This window comes from Halichoerus grypus, chromosome 7 (assembly GCF_964656455.1).
Source record: "Halichoerus grypus chromosome 7, mHalGry1.hap1.1, whole genome shotgun sequence".
Lineage (NCBI taxonomy): Eukaryota > Metazoa > Chordata > Mammalia > Carnivora > Phocidae > Halichoerus > Halichoerus grypus.
Genome location: NC_135718.1, coordinates 108531275 through 108551581, shown reverse-complemented (window position 1 = coordinate 108551581; position 20307 = coordinate 108531275). Strand labels below are relative to the sequence as shown.

At 37.6% G+C, this 20307-nt stretch overlaps 1 protein-coding gene across 3 annotated transcripts in view; it reads right to left on the bottom strand.

The window, feature by feature from the left end:
* Nucleotides 1-443: 443 nt before the first annotated feature.
* The window catches only part of SOAT1 (sterol O-acyltransferase 1), a 76672-nt gene continuing 56808 nt past the window's right edge, over nucleotides 444-20307 (bottom strand). For 2 of the 3 annotated variants that reach the window (XM_036120950.2, XM_036120952.2), the window contains exons 6-16: nucleotides 17216-17323; nucleotides 15404-15686; nucleotides 14389-14467; nucleotides 13797-13878; nucleotides 13435-13480; nucleotides 12628-12757; nucleotides 10586-10683; nucleotides 9381-9479; nucleotides 7941-8076; nucleotides 7178-7323; nucleotides 444-5651 (exon numbers count right to left, since the gene is read on the bottom strand). In XM_036120950.2, the coding sequence (XP_035976843.1) occupies nucleotides 5595-5651; nucleotides 7178-7323; nucleotides 7941-8076; nucleotides 9381-9479; nucleotides 10586-10683; nucleotides 12628-12757; nucleotides 13435-13480; nucleotides 13797-13878; nucleotides 14389-14467; nucleotides 15404-15686; nucleotides 17216-17323 (1264 nt within the window). In that variant the 3' untranslated portion in view covers nucleotides 444-5594. The remainder of the gene's footprint in view (nucleotides 5652-7177; nucleotides 7324-7940; nucleotides 8077-9380; nucleotides 9480-10585; nucleotides 10684-12627; nucleotides 12758-13434; nucleotides 13481-13796; nucleotides 13879-14388; nucleotides 14468-15403; nucleotides 15687-17215; nucleotides 17324-20307) is intronic. The other variant, XM_078078032.1, reaches the window with a different exon arrangement.

The following is a 20307-nucleotide window of genomic DNA, read 5'->3' as shown; positions in this document are numbered from 1 at the left end:
ATCAAGCAACAAATAATGACCACGATAAAGAGAGGAGGCTCAAAGTGTCACTGTCACAACTGGGCTCTATCATTTATTAATTTGTAATCTTTAACATGGCTCCCCCTCCATCATTCTGGATAAGAAAGTTATTTGCCTTCTCTTTGGCTATACTCAGCACATAAAGCTGTCTGACATTAAGATGAAAAACATCTGGGGCTCCTGGGTGGCTCAGTTGGTTAGGCATCTGCCTTTGGCTCAGGTCATGATGGGAATGAGCCCCACATCAGGCTCCCTGCTCAGCGGGGAGTCTGCTTCTCCTTCTGCCCCTCACCCTGCTAGTGCTCTCTCTCTCTTGCTCTCAAATTAAATCTTTTAAAAATTAAAAGTGAAAAAATCTGTAATTATGAAATATGTAAATATTGAATAAACTTGATTACTTTTAAAAACAACAGAGACTAGGCTTTTTCCAAATATATTTATTTACCACATTCTTCACATATGCAATATTTTGCCATTTTGTATGTAGATTTTAAGTTAATGCTAAGACAATGCATACTGAACAAAGTGATAGTACCAGTGATTAGATAAACAGGGCAGGGCGTGGGGGGGCAGGTCATGAATAGAAATTCTGGAAAAGAGCAAACACGACTGAATTAGAAAAGACATCTTTAATTATAGAGAAACTTTTAAAACCACCTCAGATGTCCATGACCCCTCTGCTGCGCTCAGAACACAATGGATTTAAAGCACAAGCTGGTCGAGTGTAGACACAGGAAGGAAGCAGCCACACGGGCCCAAATGGCGGAGCCGTGGCTGGAGAGGGAGCGTTCTTCTCACCCAAGAACTGGCACATTTGGACACAGGAATTCAAACTGTATCCCTAAGTGACTGCATGCACAAACTGCCTCATGTCTCAGAGTTAGTTAGAACCATGAGAAAGCACACCTACCACTTCACTAAAACAAACGAACCCCACAGCACAGGGGATAACCTGCTAGCTTAAAGGTTAGCACTCCCTTGGGAGTGCTAGTAGAAAGAAGGAAGCATTTAGAAAAAAAGGAATACAGAAGAGGCAGCTTTAGTTGTTTGGTTTTTTTTTTTTAAACTATCACTTCTGAGATTAACCCTTTTTCTCAAATCCAAATTAGCTATTAAAAAGTCTTTATGCGGGGCACCTTGGTGGCTCAGTCGTTAAGCATCTGCCTTTGGCTCAGGTCATGATCCCAGGGTCTTGGGATCGAGCCCCGCATCGGGCTACCTGCTCAGCGGGAAGCCTGCTTTTCCCCCTCCCACTCCCCCTGCTTGTGTTCCCTCTCTCGCTGTGTCTCTCTCTGTCAAATAAAATCTTAAAAAAAAAAAAAAAAGTCTTTATGCTTTACAGAAAAAAAGTGGGAACTTTATTAAAAGGACTTTGTAGATTATATAGATTGGACAGCTTTCCAGTTTTATCACTACTGATGTTCAAGCAGGGCATTAAATTTAGGGTGAGAAAGAGCATGGGCGGACCAAGCAAGAAGGACTCCATTCTCCCCATTTCAACCAGAGTTGAAGCCATGTTTTACCTCCTTTATAAACAGGGTTCCAAAATTCTACTACCTGATAGAAACTTTAGTGATGTTAGAAACTACTCAAATGCTTATATAAGCTTTACTAGTAATACTCATTTTATTCTTCAGAACCTTTACGTCCCAGTTTCTTCAATTTCTGAGCCATAAACATAAAGCTTACAGCTTAAGTAAAACAGTGACCAAGACAGATCCTTCTCCGATAGTATATATGCACACATATATAAACTGTATTATAAATCTATGTAAGTCACATAAAATTTTGCACAAGGTTAGTAAGCAAGTCCATTACACGTTATTAACAAAAGTATGAACTATCTTCCATTAAGACTATAAGCATTGTTTATACTGGCAAAATTAGGGCCTCATTAGTTTCCTTCCTCTTCATAAATTCTAAAATTTAACTATAAAGTATACACACTAGTTCTAACACTTAAATACCTAGGCAAAGGTAGACATGCTTTTCTTTTAGAAGCCTACCCTTATGCTAAACAGATAAATATGAAAGTAATTTTGGAGGTGGAAACATAAGTGCCTTTAATAATCCTGTTAAATTCTAGTTAGTTCCATTATGGGAGTCTTATTGTATCAGTCCAGGTACGATGGGCATTCACATCATCGCAAGTCTATTTAAAAGCACATATTCTCAGGAGTGTGCATTTGAAACATTCACATTTTTAAAACATTCCAATGAGATAGTAAGGATTCAGAGTTAGAATTTATGGACGATAAGAAGATAATGAGGCCCTTTTCCTGCCAGGGCCAGCGTTTTCTAACAACCCTTTGAGGTAGCTATTGCCCCCATTTTACAGATGAGTAAAACTGTGGCTCTAATAAACAAAGCAACTGTGCCCATTGTCACACTGCTAGTAAGGATGGGGCCATCTTAAACATCTGTGCATGCCTTTTTGCTGCACCAGTGGTTTTCCGACTGCGTATTTGGGGATAGGAGAAAATGGGTGTCCCAAACAACAGGACTCCAGCCCTGCGTCCCAATCTCAACCAGAAGCAGCTATATTTTACCTGTTTTGCATGCTGGGCTTAAGTGTAACAATCTTTTTTTATGGTTTCATAACTAAAACATACTCATCAGGCAAACCCGGTTACTACAGTTGTGTTAGTTTACCTTCATTATTTTTCCCCATACAAAATAATGAACTTTACTCGAAATTACTCATGACCACAGAAAACAAACATCTTTTTGCATAAAAGACCTCAACAATTTATAAATTAGATCTTTTTAGGCTACATAACCCACATGACCAACCTTTAAAATACATAATGTTCTATTAGGCTTTCTATAAAGAATTCAGGATTCCATTTTTCATGCCAAGTATAATTTTAAAATTCAATGAAAACTGCCTACACTAAATCAATGATTTGTACAATATGATCTGTGTTTGTAATTATAGAGTATTTACCGTACCTTCTTCACCTGCCAATGTCACCCACTCTTACCCTACAACTAAAAGGAAAAAGCATTTCCCCCACTCCTCATGCTTCCAAAAGCAAAAAGTAGTTACTGAAAGGTTAAAAGCAACCTGAATTTTCTAATTAAATTCTAATGTAAAGCAAGTAATTTCACTTAGGCAATTTTAGGAGATTAATCCACCAAAAAAAACCAAACAGCTCCATTTTCCTTCACTATCCAGGACTGAGAATGAAACCATCTAACAGATTTAAAACAAAGTCTGAGATATAGCTGTTGTCTTAGAGAAAACACCCACAATAATGGCTACTATCATTAATACTTCTTACAGGAAAGAAATTTTAAACTCTTTTCTTTTCAGAAGGAAAAAAAGTTATCATCCTGTAACTAATTTTCACCCCTATTAGCAAAAGAGGGGAAAAAATCAATAAATCTTCCTGAAACACATCAGAAGTTTTAATTTATTTAGGAGTGTAGGCAGTGGTTTAAATAAAACGATTTTTGCTAAGAGCGGCTAGCAGTAAGACCATGGCTATCAAACTAGTTTCTGTCACAGAAAGTAGCTATTCCTTTAAGTGTTTGTGAAAACTTCTTAGGGCAGTCTTATCATTCTAAAGAGTCCTTAGTTTTAAACATTTTTTGTTGTCACCTCAAGGTCTTGGGCAGGGGGAAAAAAAAAACACTAATAAAGGGAAGATGAGAGCTAAAACAAACAAAAAAACTCACCAGCCTTCATCAGTCCTACAAATATTCAGAATCAATACAGAGCAACAAAATCAATGAGCAATGAGAACGTAACATTTACAGCACTTAACAGAAATACAGATCAAAGAGTTCCATTCTCTCCCTTCAGTCGATGACTTATTCATAAAACAGTCTTAGACCAATCTGGTTTTCTTAACTCCCTCATTATATTTAAAATGTAGTCCCATAAATTCAAGTGACTGAGTCATTCTGATTTTTAATAAAAATACCAGAGATTACAAGATGTACGAAAGCAGTCTCGTTTGGAGGTTATGACTCCATCACAATTACACCACCACTGTCCAGACAATTACTGCTGCGACCATGTGAACTACTTTTTAAGAAATGACCTCGTGTCACATGCACTTCTGTCTGTTAAAGTTGGATCTTATATTTGAAAATTGCCTAAACTCATCTGGATCAAAGGTACTAATGAAAGAAAATGGGTACTTGTGGTACAAATTAAGTTGTGACCACTAAGAAACTCGATTCTCCTCCTTGTGACACTCAAACTGACTTTAAAACAATTCTAAAAAGATGTCCCAAAACTTTTTGGATGGAAGTAGGGCTATTAGAATACCAACAAAGCTTCTCAAGTTGGCTACTCCAAATGAAAATCACCTTTTGGGTAATTCTTAAGTCTCACTTCTCTGGGTGGAAAATTCAACTCCACGGTCTCTGATAGGCCATTCAATGCTCCATCTTTACAAACATAATCACACCTCACACACAAACAAAATAATTCCTGCACACCACACTGTATTAGCAATGGGCATCTTATAACATGGAAACATCACATATAGAGTACATTTTCTTGAAAATGATCACATATTAATTTGTTTCACCTAACGTATAATACCATTAAAAGTGTAATAATTGAGCAGTGCAGAAGCCAGCTTCCGGATCTTTAAAAATCACTTTAATATTAATGGAGGTGATTAATACTTATATGTTACAGACTTACTAGCCTGCCAACTATTTCAAGTCAGTATTTATTAAACAATAAGTTTACCAAAGGGTACTTCTAAATAACTTCCCAAAAGTTATTAAAGTTTAAACAACAAAAAAAAGTTATCCTCCATATAAGTTCCACGATAAAATAATTTAAACATACGATTGGCTCAGCAAGTCTTTTTTAAAAATTACTTTGGAAGTTGTAAAAGGAAATGTCTTTTCTTTGTCCTGTGCCACTTCTTTCTGTTCCCTCACTATGTAAGATTTCCGATGTAAACTCAAGAATTCAAGGTGAAAGATATAATCTTGCTTCACAAAAATCATGACCTACACTTTATAGAGAAAACAAGGTAAAAATTGAGTAGAACTGAACTTCTTTCCAAAAAAAAAATACAATTAGGATGTATAACGAGATTATCTCTGGAAACGAGAGATTTTCGCTCTACTAGAGATAACAAAATGTTCCACATTATTTTCTTTTCTTTCCTAAGTACATAGTTAATTAGCATACATTCCAACAGTGTGCCTGAAAAAAATTTCTAAGCCTGAAATATTTAAATGATTTCTTCATAAGTGTTTTGGCTAAGTCAGTGGCCAAGGAAACATGCTGTTTAGTCACAATGTTTAGATGGGAGTCAAAAAACAAAAACCCAGCAAAAATCTGTCATTATGTCAGCTATGTAAGTCTCCCTTCTCCCAAAAAGGTAAAAAAAAAAAAAAAAAAGTACTGCTTTAAGTGCACAAGATTCCAGTAAACTTGCAACATTTCAGCTGACCTAGGAATGGAGCAAGCCATCTGTAAAGCGCAGAGTGATCCAAATACCACAGATAACTTCAGTAACAGCTGGAAACAGATGCTGGCCCCAAATCAGGCAGAATACCCATCTTCAGTGTCAAGGAATGAAACAAAGTTCAAGCTTCTAAAACACGTAACGACAAGTCCAGGAACGTGGCCGGATATAATCCAGAAATGTGGGCTTCAATGGGGAAAGAAGAATGGAAGAGTAGTTTATTTGCACGCACGTGTGCACAAGGTGTCGGGGTAGACAGGGGGTGTTAATTTTATAAACTGCACACCTCTACAATGCCTCCCAGCATGTCGGTAACCTTTAAGCTATAAGCAGCTTGCTAATTCAAAAGATGTTCATTATTTTTATCTACAACACAGATTATAGTGATTTAGAAGTTTTACACAAAGCTTTCAAAGTCCCGTAAACTCTATACAATTACACGGACTTCTGACCAAATTCCAAACAGGCACTACCTCTCTTTTGGATCTTGCATTTTATTTTAGCACAGACCTACTGTTAGTGGCCTAACATCTAAATTGTAGTAGGGTAAAAGGATAATAAAATATATATACAAACTATAATACAAGGTTTAGAATTACTAAATTATCTAAATGAGAACAGATGAAGCACTATGAAAGTTCAGCAATAGGAAAAAACTGGAGCAAGAATCTGAAAAAGGTGGGGCGCCTGGGTGGCTCAGTCGTTAAGCGTCTGCCTTCGGCTCAGGTCATGATCCCAGGGTCCTGGGGTCGAGCCCCGCATCGGGCTCCCTGCTCAGCGGGAAGCCTGCTGCTCCCTCTCCCACTCCCCCTGCTTGTGTTCCCTCTGTGTCTCTCTCTGTCAAATAAATAAATAAAATCTTAAAAAAAAAAAAAAAGAATCTGAAAAAGCTGGAAGATGTTGCATCCAAAGTGGATTTTGAGAAAATAAAATCTGACAGGTGGAATCCGAGTGCAGAGAGCACCATAACCAGAGGCAGACCAAAGCAGCTAGCTCAGATGCACATAGAGGAAATAAGGAGGGGGCATTAGGGCAACATAAGAAAAACAGGATAGACAGTAGGAGAAGATTTGGGAGAGAAACATTAATTTGCCTATAGGTGTCTTCAGATACCTGTGGTACCTGTGAGAAATAGTCAGATATACCAAGAAGGCACCCCCTAAATATTTGGGAGTTATCCGTATGCAACTAAAAGTTTTAAAAATGAGACTCTTACATAATTACAAACAACCACAACAACAAAGATCAAGGGAAATGGGATCTTAGGCATATGAGTGTAGCTGGACATTTTTACGAAGAGTTTATTACTTTGGGAAGGAAGAGGTAAGAAATATATATCTGTGTAGGTGGTGGCAGGGAGGATACACATGCCACTGAGAAGACCCTGCAGAACATCTACATTTTCAGGACACAGGAAGGAAATTAGAAGATACTTCAAAAAAAAAAAAAAGTGGAAAAGGAAAAAAAAAAAAAAAGAGAAAAAAAAAAACAAGAACTAGGAGCATTCAGTGTAAAGAAAACCAAAGAAAACTTTCAAAGCCAGTGCAGTAAGATCAGGTAATAAGCTAATCCTTTTACTCCTTATTTCCCTCCCCATAACATTAATTCAGCATCATCTCTACTACTCTTCTTCTCCTTAATATTGCCTACCAAGCCTCATAATCAGGGAACAAAAACGTTACTTTTCCACTCCAGCCTAACCAAGGACTCACATTTTTGAGAGGACAATGCTGACGTGCATACCACTCTTGGGAATAAAAGCACAGGATGACTCCATGGCCCGCGAAAAGGGAAGTCCACATCATAACGTTCCAAATTGGCCTTTTCCAACTGTCATTGACAATGAAGTTGAAAGCCACTAAAGTTAGAATGATAAAAAAAAAAAAAAATACATATATATATATATATAGTTATCAAAACATCATCTATCAGGAAACAAGGGGCCTTAGATATGTGCTGTAATTATGTAATTATCACAATGAGCATCAACTGTGGGTATACAGGTTTTATTCTGGCCACTGGTTCTGTAAGTAAAAATGAAGCTTCAAGTGTTGAAATTTATCAATCGGTGATTAACTGGAAATCAGAGAATATCCAGAGCAGGTGAAAATATGTCATGGAATCATTCATATTTGAACTTGTCCCTCCCTCCACCCACCCAAACAAGGGTCCGCGTTTTTCAGGGGTGAACACTGACAGAGTGCGAAAGTTGTTTATAGTCTTCATGACCTCCCAAATCGGTGTTATCATTAGTCTTCAAGAGGCTATTTAAGTTCATTTCTCTACTTCAAAGGATGAGCATCCTGCGACAGAGCGTGGTTTAATTACTCAAAGTCAATGCTGTGACCATCTGATAAACACTGCCTTGAAATGGTATTGCTACAATCTAGCTGTCCACCCTGCCTTAGGCTTCATTTTCTATAAATTTCTCTTTTAGCCTGATGCTCGGTACTCACAGCACGCCAAGATACTTACTTCCAAAGAACATGAAGAGCACGAAAAGCACTGGATAGAAAAAGCTCAAGCAAACAGCCAGGGCATATTCATGCACTACGGCAGAAACAGCAAAGACTGCTAACATGGCAGCCCACTTGAATCTCTTAGTGAAAAACTAGGGTAAAAGGAGAATATGAAAAAGTAATTTTTTAAAAAGTAATTAAGCCCAAACTAGATACAGCTGACCCTTGAACAACAGGGGTTTGAACTGCATGGGTCCACTTATTCAATTAATACAGCACAGTACAGTAAATGTATTTCTCCTTATGATATTCTTATCAACACTTTCTTTTCTCTAGCTTACTTTATTGTAAGAATGCAGTATATAATACATAGAACACATAAAATGCGTGTTAACCAACTATTTACCTTATCAGTAAGGTTTCCAGTCAATTGTAGGTGATTAGTAGTTAAGTCTTGGGGAAGCCAAAAAATTATATGTAGATTTTTTTACTGCGTGGGAGGGTGAGCACCCTTACCCCCTTGTTCAAGAGTCAACTGTATAAAAGACTTATAATTATCACATGCTAAAGGCACCTATTTAATTATGTTTATATTTGATTTTTCCAATCTACTCCTTGGATTAATCCAAATGTAGTAAATAATTACAAAAAACATCTATGCTTTCAAATCCTTATTTTACTAAAATGAGGCATTGTCAAAACCATGAATGTTGAAAGAACTGGGCATATTTTCAAAAACCTATTTGTAACCTATGTCTGTAAGTCACTACAGTAGACAAAACAGTTTTCATATATAAATGGACAATCGAATCTCAACCTTTAGAGTAACACCGTATGGTGGATAAGGCAGGCATTCTCTCCATTTTCACTATGATTTAGAAAGAAGCAACAGGCCTTGTCCGTAAGTGACACTACACTTACAAATGAAAGAACACTCGACTACAGCACCATTTGCACCATGTCTTGCTATCACTTAGCCAAATAGTGACTTACTTAATAACTAAAACCTGCAATCCAGAGGGATAATCATTCATGACAGTCACCAGTCAACATACATTCTGTTCTAAAGAATGTCTCAAAGACACGTATCACCAGTTGGAAAGATATAAATCCAAACTTAAGTGTTTCCTACTTTAGCAAAGAAACCAAAAAAACAAAAAAGCTAGAGGGAGATTATTTACTGGCATTGAGATTCATAAGAAATGATCCATTACTGGTGGATCATTTCACCTTCTCTGGATGCCTCCATGCGTTCTTACTTCGTAATCATGTAAAATACAGCCCGGAACACAACTGTGGTATTAGATCTCGTCACCGTACATACTGTTCAAAGCATAAGCTTTCTTAGGCAAAAATGGCCCAGAGAGAACTGAAGACCACTTCCAGCTGCACAATAATAATACTTTCTGGAAAAGGATCTCCATTTCTTGAACATCAACTTTATCTTGCCGCTTACCCAGAGAAAGTCCTTGTAAGCATAGTAATACAACCAGTCATGAACTACCACATTCCAGGTCCTGTAATAGTTAGAGTATGATGTAGAGTTCCACCAATCCTGAGGAAAAAAAGCAAAGATTTAGAACTACACATATACACATACACACACATATACACACAGAACCAATGCAAAACCCCCTGAGTATTCCTAAAGAACATACACACACAACATAATATCCAGAGTGTGTCATGATAATTTGTTAGTCCATACACTGAAGTCAGAAAAATCTTAAATGGCATTTTGGTTATTAATGCTCAATATATGACACGAATTTTGGATCTACAGATGATGAAGTCTGTAACTTCATTCTGTCTCATTATCAAAAAAGTTACGATGGAAGATACAGAACATACAGAATCATTAAATCTAAGGTTCATCTAAATAGCAATCAGTAAATCCCCTCACCTTGCTAAAACACAGGGAGAGAAATCTAAAGTCCTATAGGCTTAACGTGCTAAGCCTAAAGAGCTGTCCCGCTGGTACCATAAACGACAAAATTTACACTGTACAATGAGTGAGACAATGGTTACCTGCAACAAATCCCTCCCTACTTTAGGATCAGACCCATGGAATCAGACAGCTAAAGTTTGCAACCCACACCCCCTGTTTCTCTGAGAAAGGAGTGGAAGGCTTTGGGTGTTGCCAGACCACCACAAACAAACAAAACCCTAGAGGGCTTTAGGCAGGATTACAGAACACTATGAACACCCTGGCTCTTGTCTAGAACTTAATTCCAACTATTTTAAGTATACTTAATGCCTTTCAAAATAAAGGAGGGAAAAGTTATTTCCTGTATGAACTATTCAACAGTCTTAAATAATTTGCTAAGATCACTCCTATAGCACCAGACAGCCAATTTCAAATGAATGATCAGCAGAGTCTCATGATACCCTCTGGACGCATGCTTTCCCACCAATACAGGATCCAGTAGAAACCATATGCTTTATTAAGGGAGCAGATATTAAGAGGTAGAAGGTAAGGCTATGAGGCTGTGCTAAGTATATCAACATCAGAATCTCAGACTTAATATTGATAAAACTCATGGAAAAAGAACTTTGCAATGTTTATGTTAAACATGCTCAACAATGCTCAAATACTTAACAATGAGGACATAAGTGCATAAATAAAATGTGAAAAGAAAGAGAAGGCCAAATATACATCACCTTATAAAACATCCTGTCACCAAAGCGTAACATCTCAGCAAAGGCATTGAGCCAGCAGTGCAAAAAGGCAAAAAACATGAGAAACAGAATCAGCACACCTAAAAATAAGATTAACAATATTAAAGGCCTTTCCAAATAGCTCATGCAAAGCAGTTAATTTTATGTCATCATATGCTTAGCTGGAATTATTCTGTAAAATAAAAGTTACTGTTCCAGCTTACCCATTCAAGAGATGACACCATGTTCTTTTGAAAGTTATTTTAATTTTAGAAAGCACTAAATTCCTTCCAAGTGGGTTTTATTTTTTTTTTTTTTTAAGATTTTATTTATTTGACAGAGAGAGATATAGTGAGAGAGGGAACACAAGCAGGGGGAGTGGGAGAGGGAGAAGCAGGCTTCCCGCTGAGCAGGGAGCCCGTTGTGGGGCTCGATCCCAGGACCCTGGGATGGTGACCCTAGCCGAAGGCAGACGCTTAACGGACTGAGCCACCCAGGCGCCCCCTAGTGGGTTTTATAGATAACAAATGACCCAGCCTGTTTTTAATAGAAATGCCTAGCTATATGGCTTAACTTGGTACCCAAGGCCCTTTAAAATCTGGCCCTCATGCATTCCTCTAAACCAGTTGCTTAAAACTGTGGGAGATTTTGCCCCCTAGAGAACATCTGACAATTCTGGAGACATTTTTCGTTGTCACAACTCAAGGGGTAAGGGCTGTACTACTAGTATCTAGTTTTTAGAGGCAAGAAGATTGGTAAATATCCTATAATGCACAAGACAGCCCCCCAAAACACAGAGTTATCCAGCCCAAAATGTCCAGTGACAAAGTTAACTTATCTCTGACTCTATTCCCAGTGTTGTAAACATCATCCATAACTGGACTTCTGCCATTCGAAAATACTCTATGCCTCTGCTTCCATCCCACTACCTAGAAGCACGTTTCCACTACACTTCTCTGCCAAACACCTATTTTTCAATACCCAATATTAAATGTCATGTCCAATATGATACAAAGTTCATCAACACTTTGTTTATCCTACTTAAGTAGTATATACTATACTACATTGTAAATATCCATTTATATGCCTATCCCTTTCATTCACCTGTTTATTAAAAAAATATCAAAGAATATTTATGGAGCATCTACTATGTATTAGACAATATGGGAAAGACTGTGGTTGGCTGACTGGCTGTAACACACAATCCTTGATCTCAAGGAATTTGCAGCCTAGTGAGGAAGACATGCATTTAATATATATTCTATTAAAGGGACAGATAAAATAATTTATTGGAGTGAATCTTGGGGGGGCAATCAGGGAAGGTTACCTAGGAGTCTAGGAGAGAGGTTAAGGAAGAAAGAAGGTAACAGAAAACACGACCAACATTTGACAGGTAGAGAAAAAAGAAAGAATTAGTAAAGGAAACTGTAAACTAAACTGAAAGCCTCCAGAGAGTAGAGAGCATCTATGTCCTCTTCACTGCTAGGTCCTCAGCACCTGGCACATAATAGGTACTCATGTATCTCTAGAAAAAAGTAAGTGGAATGAATGAAGTTAGGAGACTGAGGTATGGCCAGAAAGACAGGAGAATGAGAATGAGTAGCAAGAGAGAGATTTCAAAATGCGGTCAACAGCATCCAAACAATGCTTCATGGAGATGAAATAGAATAAGGGCTAAACCATCTACCGGATTTAGAATCAGGAGGTTACCAGTGATTTCAATAAAGGCCACATTAGTGGCCTGGTCGGATTAGAAGCAAGATTACAATGAACTGAATAGTGAACAGGAAGATTAGTCATGAATATGGACTACCCACAGTCACAGAAAGCAAAACTTGGGTGAAAGTCAGAAGACAAACAGAAAGTTTGTCTGGGCTGAAACTGGAAGTATACTCACTTATGAAATAGATGGAAAGAAGTCGAGATGAGTATAGATGTAGAGATGACTTCAGAGCAAAAGGCAGGAAAATCAAAGGTGTGCATGTGCAACAGCTCTTTTTCCTTATAACTTCATGAATGGCCAAATTAACCAGTACCCATGTTACCTGGCAGGATGGAGTTAAATACACACAGGACCAGAACACGAGCGCTGAAGGGCTCTTGTTTGATATTCCGAAACAAGGGGGCACAGAGCCTTTCAAAGATGTAGTACACATAAAAAAAGCAACCAAAAACCTGGAATATAACAGAGATATAATTATAATACTGATGGCTTGATAAAGAAGATAGATATGTGACCCTTGGACTAATGTTCACATATATATTCCATTAATGCTAGTATATAAGATTGCCAAACTGCAATCCTTCAGAGATATTACACAAGCTAGTTTCTATCATACCTTCTTCTCTCCCAACCCTTTATCAAATGGCATACCAAAAGATGAGACTCTTGGAACCTGCTTTTCCTGCTACGTGAAACCCAGCACAAAAGAACTTATTTCATAAAGGGGTATTTGACTGGGACAAGAGTTTAAAATGAGATCTTCTGGGATTTATGATTCTGATGGGGCGAGGCAGTGGGTGGCGATGGGGAAGACATCAGACCATACCCACACATATGTATCCCAAAACAAAAAACCATAAGGAGAGGGGGAAATTAACATAGATGCTTACTAAAGTAACCAAATGGAATGACTTTAATTAAATTCTTTTACTGAAGGAAATTACTTTTGATGTTTGCAAGACAAATACCATCTACTGTACTGGTAAAGAGTTTAAAAGACTTCAGAAAGAGGTCTAGAGTTCCCAGTAGACATGAATTTACCAACACTTTAAATAGATTAAATTATTATTATAAATTTGAATCCCCATGTCCCACTAATCAACAAACCTTAGGTAAAGAAAAAATTCACCTGTAAAAACTGCACAGCAACATAACCCCACCTTACAGTGGGAGTCCTAAAAAGGAAGAAACAAAATAAGTTTTCTAAATAAAGTAAGTAATTGAACTTTAATAAAGACCCTCACAATATTCTCCCCACACAGAACATATCATTTTTGGCATATGGAATGCCTGTATAATTCTGTCAAGAATTACTGTAATCAAACTGGATTGCTAGAATCACCACTTGGGACTTTTCCGTGCCAGCAAGAAAGTTATAACTCATTTTATATTCTTTGTAACCCTATATGAACTGGCCCCTGCCTACCTATCCCACCACACTCATGCTACACTTGCGGTGCTCAACACATTTCTGCTTCACAGAACAATTACCTGGGATAGTTGTCACGGTAGATGAGGGTAGGTGCAAACAAAAAGTACAAGTACTGGTTGACTGTGGGTATTGGAATCGTCTCTGGAAAAGGAAAACTCTGGTTAGATCAGGCACTCTTCAATTTCTCCTGGCAAAACTAAAAGGGAGAAATAAGAAAGCACACAACAGGGAAGAGTAAAAGGACTTCACTTAGCCCATATCATTTCTTCCTGATCTCCCAGAGTGACTTCTTATCCTTATATTGATTCAGTATTACCAATCCCTCTAAACTAAGCTATTCCTGTGACTTAGAAATACCTTCTAGAGTTTGAAGCAGCAATTCAAAGAATAAGCACACATGGGGTAATGAGTCTATTAACATTACAAAAATAAGGCAAAGTTTTAAGACTCTGGCGATCAATGTTTTTAAATTGTAGGTACAAAGGCAAAACAGGAACAATCAGGAAACAGTGAGATAGTCTTCCAAATCAATATGGATCCTCCATATTTAAAATCAAATATAATGTCTATAGAATGTAAAACGCCATCCCACTAAAGACCAAAGGTTAAAATACGCTATTGAATAATCCTTGACCTAACGAATTTACATACTTGATTTCTCCTTAGCTGAATTTAGTACCCGAGGCACATTCTCTCTGACAAATGAATAGGACTTCATTATGAAACGAATCTACAAAAGGAGGGAGGGAAAAAAAGATGAATGTTCTACCATTGTCTTATAAGCAACCCCAGAACAGCACTGGATCATATAAAGAATTTCCTAATTTTGCATATACCAACTCAAGTTCACATTTATGGAATAAAACAAATGAAAAACAAACTGTAAAGAAGGACATGTTATTACTCAAATTATTTTGTATCTAACAGTATTATCTATTGCAAGTATATTACAGTAAGAAATTAAAAGCCTGTTGAAAGAGAGTCTCCTGAAACAGTCCTTCCCATTAGTCACACAGAGTAAATTAACAGACAGCCAACGTAAGTCAGAAAATTCTGAAGGCTGTATGAACAAAATAAATCCTTTATTCAGATGGGACCAGTTTATATGACAAAACAATGAATCTGATAACCTCAAGGGTAGAGTTTTTATTTTTTTTTATTTTTTTTTATTTTTTAAAGATTTTATTTATTTATTTGGCAGAGAGATAGCGAGAGCAGGAACACAAGCAGGGGAAGTGGGAGAGGGAGAAGCAGGCTTCCCGCGGAGCAGGGAGCCCGATGCGGGGCTCGATCCCAGGACCCTGGGACCATGACCTGAGCCGAAGGCAGACGCTTAACGACTGAGCCACCCAGGCGCCCAGGGTAGAATTTTTAATTACAAAAATATTTTATCTTTTAAATGACTTCTACAAAGTGTTCAAGAATAAAATCTGAATTCATCCTAAACAGCTCAATATAATTTCATTACCAAGAATCAGAGAACACTGAAGCTAGTATGAATTTTAAGACATGAGATGATCTATCTTAAAACTTCAATTTTATAAATAATAGCACAAAGAACCAGATAGAAAAATTGACCCAACTAATACAACTAAAAATAACAGAATGTCAGTATTATTATTTTAACAAAACATAGCATTGCATCAGGCAACCTTCAAAACCTTACCTGTTCAAGTATAACAATGCAGCGGGAAGCTGGTGGTAGGGTATATGCTAATACAACATATGTTGGTCCCAAACCTAGAACTCCAATCTGGAAGACCATGAAAAGGAAGCAATGGAAGAGAGAATAGACCACTGGATGAGAACTCTTGCTGTAGCCTCTGGCCCAACGTTGGAAGAGGAAATAGGGAACTACAAGTGTACTCAAGAACATAGTCCACCATGTCCACATAACAACGGGAAGTTTGCCAAAAGCGTAAGACAAGAGATTGAACTCAAGCACCAGCCTAGGGAGAAAAAGCACAGAGAAAGAGCACAGAAGTGAATTTTTAATATGCACAGACTCATAGAACTGAAAACTTTTCACACCTAAAACTCTCAACCTTAGAAAACACAGCAACATTAATCCATTGTGGTCATGAGGGTAATAGTTGTGCAAGAGGGAGAGGTGCTTCTAAGCCTCTGCTTCACAATATATCCCAACAATAAATCTTCTAAAAGCCCTAAGATAATATAGTATTTGAACATAAGATACCCAAGATAACCTAAAATAATAAAACTTTAAACTTCGCAGTGATTAGATTCTAACATTAATAAATTTTAAACTCTAAGATACACTAATACATAAAGTATTCAAATAGCAATCACTGTTATGTCCAAAAGATGATTTTTCAGAAGAATAATTCAAAAATCTATTAATACAGTATGATACCATTATCTCAAAATGTAATTTGCTAATAATGCACATAAGTTGGTGTATGATTACCACACTGTCATTTATTTTATTTTATTTTTAAGATTTTATTTATTTATTTGACAGAGCACGAAAGAGGGAACACAAGCAGGAGGGAGTGGGAGAGGGAGGAGCAGGCTTCCCACTGAGCAGGTAGCCCGATGTAGGGCTCAATCCCAGGACCCTGGGATCATGATCTGAGCCGAAGGCAGATGCTTAACGACTGAGCCACCCAGGCACCTCACCACACTGTCATTTTTAAAGTTAAATTTCATTTTTATATTAAAAAGAAAAGTTTTCCAGGGCGCCTGGGTGGCTCAGTTGGTTGGGTGTCCGACTGTTTCCGCTCAGGTCATGATCTCGGGGTCCTGGGATCAAGCCCTGAGTCAGGCTCCACGGTCAGTGGGGAGTCTGCTTGAGACTCTCTCTCTCTTCCTCTCCCTCTGCCCCACCCCCCACTCATGCACACATGCTCGTGCTCTCTCTCCCCCTAAAAAATAAATCTTTTTAAAAAAAGTTTTTCAAGCATTAAATTCTAATAAGCTATTTATTTTCACTAACAACCTGAAATACACACCATAGTGGGAAAATTGGTAAATTGTATATACAAAATTCTCCCATTTAGGAAAATTACCTAGAAACTACCAATTATGGACTACTAAAATAGACCATTTTCAAAATAAAATGGGGGCGCCTGGGTGGCTCAGTCGTTAAGCGTCTGCCTTCAGCTCAGGTCATGATCCCAGGGTCCTGGGATCGAGCCCTGCATTGGGCTCCCTGCTCAGCGGGAAGCCTGCTTCTCCCTCTCCCACTCCCCCTGCTTGTGTTCCCTCTCTCGCTGTGTCTCTCTCTGTCAAATAAATAAAATTTTTAAAATAAATAAATAAAATAAAAATAAAATGAAACTTCTAATATTCCTTTTAGTTGTGCTTTTAGGGAGAGGAGAATATCACCCTCCAATCAGCTGCTTTGGGATCTTCTGAAGCAAATTTACCCAAATCACCAAAATTTACCAAAATTTAAATACCATGAAAACTCCAACACCCTATTCATCAACTAGCCAAACATCCTTTCTCGTCTTACCTTCCTTCATCAATGTAATCTACAACAAGTGTGCTGAGGATAAAGAGAATGAGGAGGGCAATAAACATGTGATATATTGTTCTGATGTGGTCCACCTCAAACAGCTCACTGTAAATACAGTTCAAACAAATACAATTAATTATATTTCATTTTAAAACACCATATATTAAAGTCTTTAAGGCAGGTCAGCAGATGCAGACCCACCCTCAAATAGTAATCATGAGCAAACATCTCCAACAGGAATCCCAGAATATTAAACCTGAAGCACAGACCGTAAATGACATGACCAAGGTAAAAACTTAATGTAAAAGCTTAGGATAAGGCTCTTTCCAATAAAATGATACTGTCCCCTAGAAAACAGCATGGGTATCAAACACTTAAAACAAATGGGGAGCATTCTTGAAAACCTGCCAAAAGTGATTGCTTCTTAGGTAGGCAAAAGGCACTGAAAACAGGAAACACAAAAGCTATCCCAAATGTTAACAAGGTTTTGTCTTTAATCCTATTACATTCTACTCCCTATACTTAACTACTATTAAGTGCTATTTCCAAGATGTTAAGATTCACATGTATGCTTTTCTATAATGCAACTACCACCCTACATGTCTATACACTTAAACATTTACAAATGTTTTTATTTTCTATCCTCACTGATCTTTATATTTGATTAAAACAGGGCTACTTCCAAAATATAGCAACAACTTTCCAGATGATGTTTTCTTAAAGAGGTATTTTTTTTTTATTTAACTAAAACAAGTTTTTTTAGCTTTGCTTTTGCAAAGATGTATGTTTACATCTTCTACATACCTTTTCAAGGATATCTTAGATTGCCCTGAATCAACGATCTTCAAATTCTAATAAAAACCAACCTGAGCCATAAAATATGTGTTTTATTTCCTTGGTTAAAAAAAATGTTTTGTGGGATGCCCAGATGGTTCAGTTGGTTAAGCATCCACCCAACTCTTGGTTTCAGCTCAGGTCATGATCTCAGGAGTTGTAGGATCTAGCCTTTCTTTTTAGCCATTCTTTTATTTTTTTTTTTAATTTAAATTCAATTAGCCAACATATAGTGCATCATTAGTTTTTGATGTAGTGTTCAATGATTCATCAGTTGTGTATAACACCCAGTGCTCATCACTTCACTTGCCCTCCTTAATGGCCATCACCCAGTTACCCCATCCCCCCACCCACCTCCCTTTCCACAACCCTCAGTTTGTTTCCTGGAGTCAAGATTCTGTCATGGTTTATCTCCCTCTCTGACTTCTTCCCATTCAGCTTCCCCTCCCTTCCCCTATCATCCTCTGCACTACTTCTTATATTTCACACATGAGTGAAACCATGTAATTGTCTTTCTCTGACTGACTTATTTCGCTCAGCATAATACCCTCCAGTTCTATCCATGTTGATGTGAATGTTAAGTATTCATCCTTTCTGATGGCTGAGTAATATTCCATTCTATATATGGACCACATCTTTATCCATTCATCTGTTGAAGGACATCTCAGCTCCTTCCAGTTTAGCTATTGTGGACATTGCTGCTAAGAACATTGGGGTGCAGGTACCCCTTCTTTTCACTACATCTGTATCTTTGGGGTAAATACCCAGTAGTGCAATTGTTGGGTCATAGGGTAGTTCTATTTTTAACGTCTTGAGGAACCTCCACACTGTTTTCCAGAGTGGCTGTACCAGCTTGCATTCCCACCAGCAATGTACGAGGGTTCCCCTTTCTCCACATCCTCGCCAACATTTGTTGTTCGCTGTCTTATCAATTTTAGCCATTCTGACTGGTATGAGGTGGTACCTTGTGGTTCCTTTTAGCCTTTCTTTTCAGCAGGGCCCAGGCAGGCCTCCGTGCTTAGCAGGGAGTCTGCTTCCCCCACTTCCTCTGCCCCTCCCCCAACTGGCACACACTCTCTCTCTCTAAAATAAATAAAATCCTTTTTAAAAAAGCTTTGTAATTAAAGTACACTTGAGGGGCGCCTGGGTGGCTCAGTCGGTTAAGCGTCTGCCTTCAGCTCAGGTCGTGGTCACAGGGTCCTGGGATAAAGCCCTGCATCGGGCTCTCTGCTCAGCGGGGAACCTGCTTCTCCCTCTCCTCCCTGCTCCTTCTCTATCTCTGTCTCTCTTGCCAATAAATAAATAAAATCTTTAAAAAAAAAAAAAAAGTATTTTTTTCATATAGTGCAATTCTATCATTAAAATCTTAATTATAATGTTCAAAATAATTTATTTTCCCCTGCCTGCATTTCCCCTCCCCACCAGATACAGATTTTAAAAGTTAAAATTTCTTCAAACAATAGTGTGGCAAAACACTAAAACTGTAGGATACAAGGTAATATGTTCAGAAAATTTTGGCCTTCTCATCGAATATAAAGTTGGCTCACAGAAAGTGAGTTTTGATAAGCATAAAATGTATTGTTTTAAAAAAGCACATTAAGACACTCAAGATAATTTTTCACCAGCCCAACTATTTCAGATGACCTATCCTAATGCAGGTGAAATTACAGCAGTATTCTGAGGAATGACTGAGTAAATAAATAAATGATCTACTCAGAGAACATCACAAAAGAAATATTCATTACCTACCTACAGCACACCTATTTCAGTTCACAAGTGAGGTCACCGTAAGTAATTTACTGTGCCTAATTTTCTTCATAAAATTCACACAATCAGGGTTCTAAAATATGTAAATCTGAGAAAACTATCAAGTTTCTAAGCTGGCTAGCCAAAGAAGAGATGAAAAATATGTAATATACCAAGAAGGTAGCAACACCAAAACACTTGTGAAGGGGTTTACTTAATTAGAAAACTTTTGTTCTAGCTTTTTGGGTAATCAATTCTCTGCATTGCAACTTCAAGAAATTTATCAGAGGACAGATAACCATGCTCATTCTAACTCCTCCTTTGAAACTAGATATAGAACCAGAAGATCACAAAGGAGGACCAAGAGACAGCAAATGTACAAGAAGTTCCAAAACTAATGATTTCTATGAATTCAGAACTCATTAAACATGCATAAATTAAGCAGTGATTTTAGTAATCAGAACAGTTTTTAATTCAAACTAATAATTAATAAAAGCAACTAAAAATAC